The 5701-nt window shown below is 35.9% G+C and overlaps 1 protein-coding gene across 1 annotated transcript; it reads left to right on the top strand.

Annotated features, from left to right (window-relative positions):
- The first annotated feature begins 419 nt into the window (after positions 1-419).
- On the top strand, positions 420-5253 carry LOC136231874 (putative E3 ubiquitin-protein ligase RING1a). The gene is made up of 10 exons (XM_066020851.1): positions 420-769; positions 916-976; positions 2155-2213; positions 2918-2999; positions 3112-3232; positions 3324-3365; positions 3446-3964; positions 4065-4172; positions 4248-4457; positions 4543-5253. Exons 1-10 carry the CDS (start codon positions 628-630, stop codon positions 4558-4560), a joined length of 1362 nt encoding a protein of 453 aa, XP_065876923.1. The 5' UTR covers positions 420-627; the 3' UTR covers positions 4561-5253.
- Positions 5254-5701: the final 448 nt, after the last annotated feature.

The following is a 5701-nucleotide window of genomic DNA, read 5'->3' as shown; positions in this document are numbered from 1 at the left end:
AGAGCCAAGGTTATAGTTAGAGACTAAATGTTATCGAAAATCAATATAATAAAATAGATCCAAAGAAAAGTATACATATATTTATTATTCTGTAACGTAACGTTTATTTGGTCAGTGCTTACTCAGTGGGAGGTTATTCAAACACTTTCTCTCAGTTAAAGATTTTGTGTTTACACTGGGATTTGAATCTGAAATCTATCCTAAGTGATTAAATGTGATTTCCACTCAAATCAAACTTAATTGACCGGTGAATCTTATTAAATCTAAGATTTATTAGATCAATTAAATATAAATCTATAGGTTACATGTTGTTGAAATAAAATGTAAAGGTTACATATGGATTGAATTTGCAACAAAAATTGTATAGATGAGATGAAATGGTATAATGCCTATAAATACAAGAAAGTCTATGAGAGAGAGAAGAGAACACAACACAACCTCTACTCATCCGCCTTTCTTTGATTCTCTTCTCTTCTCTTCTTCTCTTCTATTTCTTTAAACGCAAACATCAACGAGGTCAAGCTCTCCCTTCTCTTCTCTTATATATCCATATTCATATCCATTACCACCTTCAATTTCGTCTCCTACAATTCCCCTTTCCTTTTTGGGCTTCCAACATTACTGAAAATGCCAGCCCAGAAACGCCCGTGTGATTCTCTCCGGAGGAAGGACGACCACCACGACGATGACGATGACGAGGAAAGATATGAACACCACCACCGCTCTCCTCCGGTTCTTTCTGACAGTGATGAAAACGGTGGTGCTGATGGTACGTACGTGTATAAGTTGAGATTATTATTCAATGATAATCAAACTGGGATACGATACGATACACCCAACCCAGTTTGAATTAATTCTTGTGTTATGACGCCATTTCTGTTATTTGGATTTTGATTATCTCTTCTTAATTCACAGAATCCCATGGTACCCAATCTTCCATCAGCAACGAAGACGACGACGACAAAGAAGCAAACGAGTACGTGTTGTTGTTTTTTTCTTTTCCGTTACTTGTTTTGGTTTCACATTCTCTTCTTCTTCTGGAATCTGGATTATCGATTGCGTTGTAGCTGTTTGATGCGTGAATGCTGAGAGTTTTGATTTGGGATCTGCATGCTTACTTTCTTTGCTCCTGTTTTTCACACTCTACCTTACGAGAATAAGCTTAATTATGAGCATTCCATTTTCTCGCAATAGCTGCCATTGATTTCACTTCTTCTACTTCTTTCTGCTACACTTTGTTGATTTCATGGGCGGTGTTGATATTATCAGCTAAAACCATATGGTTTCTACTGTAACCATGGGTGGTTTATTAAGTTGAAGTATCATTTACTTTATGCTGGAGAAGCCTATGTAACTGTATCACTATGTTATGTGGGAATTGTCTTGGCTGCATGATTTTTGCTCAATTATCAAATAATTTAGGAGAAACTTTTTCAGTAAGTGCTTTTGACTGAACTTATATTGTCAATTTCTATATATAGATGCTACTTTTTCAGTATTATCTTGTAAAACCATAGAATAATATGCCGTTCCGACGAAGCCTATAATCATAATGCTTAATTCTGCAGAATTGGAACTTTTCAAATATATCATGATACCAAATATTTAATTTTTATACATCGTTTTGGTAATTTTACAATTCTAGTTGCACACTTACACTGCCATACTTAATAATCTGATGACTTTGTTTGTTGCAGGATTAGTGGTTCAAAATTTGATAAGATATTATCTCAAATTTTTGGTCTTGCATTTTGTCTAAACATGAAAAATGTGGTATGTTTCGTTTATGTAGTAGATGAAGTGTCATCTGTATATAGATTAGCAGGTCGCTGTGTGAATTTCGGTTTGAAACAGAGGTTCATATTACCAGAAACTGATGTGGTTGAGTTTTCAATTGATTCTCTATGTGTCTTGGCATTTTGCTTATAGCAGCAGATTATGCACTTGATGTGGATCTATAGGTTGGAATACATGTATACCGTATTTAGGCTATTTCACTTCAAGCATTTGAAAAATAGCTTGTTTTATATGTAACTAAATTCTACTGTCTGAAAGGCAAAGTGAAGAGTAAGAAGCAACCTGGACATTTAGAGTTGGTTGTGAAGGGTGCTTATAATATCAACTGACATTGTTTCCGTTGTTGCTGTTTTGCAGATATGTTGTGATAAAGTTGTCCGATATCCGGAAGGAAGTACAATGTCCTATCTGTCTAGGTACCTTCAGATTCTAAATTGAAAGGAGACAACCTTTTTCTTTAATGAAATTTCTGCATGCTTTTTTGAAAAATAAGCTGCAACAAGTTCAAATATGAGATGGTTTTTGAGGGCATGGTTTTTTTTATCATATGTATATATTTGTGTGTGAACATGCTGGTCGTTTTTCTCTCATATGGTTGTGAAAAAAGTTCCTCTCTTTTTCGTTTTGTTGCTGAGGAAGTAAACGAAAAAAGGTATGGATACCAATTATTTGAAATTAGTTAATTATCATTTGTATGGAAGCTCTGCAGTTGTTGGTAATTTGAATATAAAAAAAGTTAGCCCCTCAAATCATTTGAGGTTAATCAGCAATTCTCCTTCCTTTCTAGCTTGTTTTCCTATAGATCGTGATAGAACTTACTAGATGTGCAATTTACTTGTATAGTTTCTTGAAACATATTAAATTTCGAACTACACATCGATGTTTAAATCAGAAACCCGATGTGATCACGGGAACAGAACCAAGTTAAAGTAGCTCTATCTTGAATTTTTTTGTCAAGGTTGTTTGCAATTTTCTTTGTCTCCAGTTCTGTGGTGTATGATTGCATTTTACACTTTCGTTCATTAAGTGATTGCCATGTTAATTCCAAACAGATTACCCATGAGATCCACATCAACTACTTTCTAATCTCGAAAAATATTTGAACCCTTTGTACCTGTAGGCATCATTCGAAAGACAAGGACAGTGATGGAATGCCTGCATCGCTTCTGCAGGGCATGCATTGACAAATCTATGAGGCTTGGGTAATTATTCAATCTATAGTTGATCTCTTTTCTGATTAAGTGAAAGTGCAGTTTTTCGTGTATGGCTTTCTCACATCTCATAAAAGCATTGAAAATGTATTCTTAACTACAGGAACAACGAGTGCCCTGCTTGCCGCACACATTGTGCCAGTCGTCGTTCTTTGAGGGATGACCCGAATTATGATGCCTTAATTGCTGCTCTGTATCCTGATATTGACAAATATGAAGAAGAGGTATGGTTTTACTGGAATCAATTTTAAGAGGTATGAATTTACAGGATATTTGATCTTAAGGTGGGATCTGATTTTTGTTATTATGCTGTAGGAGTTGGCTTTCCATGAGGAGGAAAAGGCTCGCAACAAGCAGGTGAACTATTCATACAATTTCAAATCAATGCTCTTTTATTCAAACTTTTCAATGCCTTTAATTATATGTTTTTTGTGCAGATCCAAGCTTCTATTGCTCAGACTATTTGTCGACAAGCTGAAGCTCTTGGTAGGAGACGAACAACTGCTAAAACCACACTTGCTACATTTGCAAGGAGAACACAAAGCCGTCAAAGAGATGGTCAGTCAAGTGGGAAGAGAAAATTTCGAACAGCTGATCTTCAAGGGTCTGATGACACGGAGGATGCAAATGATGATGGAGGCAAAGATTCATCATCTGCTGAGGAACATAGTGGAGAAGCTAAACCGAAAAGATACAAGAGATGCGGAGGTGCTCGATCCACTGCTGCTAACGCAGATGGAGGACGTGAGGAGAATGATCCAGAAGTGAATAGAGAACCTATGGGGTCTTCTGGCGGGCTTGTTGGGCCCTCGGAAAGGCTTACTTGGGGAAAAGGTGGTATGAGGAGTCACACAAGATACGGCAGTGCTAATTCTGGGAATGGGAAGAATTCCAGGAACAGCCGTATCCATAAATTGACAGATGTTCTTCGGAACTTGGAGGAAAACGATAAAGAGGTAATGACAACTTTTCCAAGATCATTGTGTTTCTGAACTGTTATTTTGCTGCCGTCTCAAAAAATGCTCGAAACTGATTCAAGGTTCCTTGTAATCTCAGTTAGATATCAACCTCATGCTAGTTCCTTTCGATGAGCGAACAATTCCCAGCTTGCAGCAGCCCTACCTCTCCTGCCGGCCAACATTATCAGTCAAACAACTATGTCAGGTGATTCTTCTTCCACTCACCTGTAATCCAGGAACTTGTGTAAAATTGTTTTCTAATTTCTCTTTAAAAATGCAGTATGTTGCTCACCAGACCGCTCGGCAACCAGATGAAATTAACATATATTTGGTTAAAGAGTTGAGTTCAAAGCCTAATCCTTCAACCTCCACAAACATATCCATTTCTCAGGCTAGCAAGATCAATCCGAGCAGAGATAAGTTGCAACTTTTAGAAGAGCAAGAAACTCTGGCCGGACTAAAAACATATAATTTCGCGCAGGGGAATCTGGTGAGCTGATGATTTTTTGCTTGAATGTTTATAGTTACTACATTGCATTGCACTAATGTTCTGTTTTCTGCTTGTGTTGTTTCAGCTTCTGGTATATCAATAAAAGGTTTCCAAGTTGAAGATGCAATGGAAGTCTCAACCCCAATGCCTTGGATCCTAACTTTTTTTCTTCATCTTAGGAATTTGACTATATATACATACATCAGGGACATCAATCAAGTTTTCCCTTTTTTTGGGGGGCATATTTGCCCTAATCGTGTAATTTGTCCAGGTTTAGCAGTAACACCTAAAGTTTATGGTATATATAAATCCAGAATGTGATTTTCAGCATTCAAGTTTGTTTGGAGTAAAAATAGGGTTGCAAATGGGGCCGAAATGGGGAATGGTTCTACCATTCATGTCCTCGAATATTTCGGGAATTTATGTTTCTGTTCTGTATATAATTAGATTTATTAACTATAAAAATCAATATTAGTATTTAAGAATATATGCGTTGCAGATGGTTTAGGGAAGGGGCGCACTTGTTTTAAAGCTCGGAATAAGGGGCGCACTTGTTTTAAAGCTCGGAATAATGCGTTTTACAGCGTGGTCGCTAGGTTTTGATCCTAACACTCACAAATCATCCTCGACAAAGGTTTGGTACATATATATGTTATATTTTACATATTGATTTTAAATTAATTTTACATTAGTAAAAGATAATTCAATTGTTAGTATCTATAACCCTTCATTGGGAATTTTGGGACAAATATATGTATGAATTATATATATATATATTTAGTGTCATGATTGGGAGATTAACTTTAATTGATTATGTTTTTACTAGTTCTTTCCTTCATTCCTTTGATGTGTATAACGTCCTATTGCTATTATTTTTGTCTTTCCAAAGTAATGAGGGATTTTCTTTGAATTCGTTCTACTGATGATTATAAATATATTTTGAGACAGAATCTTGAGCCGTTAAACATTTTTAGTGATGAAAATATATGATTTTCCAAATATTAATTTGGATTTTACTAAGAGGAAGAACGAAGAGCAGGAGTTGGAGGATTGCTTCTTTAAAAGAACATAATGTTTTTTTTTTTTACGGAGAATGAAAGAAGTCAGTTTTTTTTCATCCACTTCCCTATTTATAATCAAATAAATGGATCGAATTAGATCATTTCGAATACCATTAAGGGTGATTCATCCAAAATATTCAACATCTCTAACTCATGCTTGATGGACCAACTCTCTATCTATTG

Source organism: Euphorbia lathyris, chromosome 6, assembly GCF_963576675.1.
Source record: "Euphorbia lathyris chromosome 6, ddEupLath1.1, whole genome shotgun sequence".
Taxonomy (NCBI): Eukaryota; Viridiplantae; Streptophyta; class Magnoliopsida; order Malpighiales; family Euphorbiaceae; genus Euphorbia; species Euphorbia lathyris.
The sequence above is the reverse complement of the archived record's forward strand: the minus strand, read 5'-3'. Positions and strand labels throughout refer to the sequence as shown.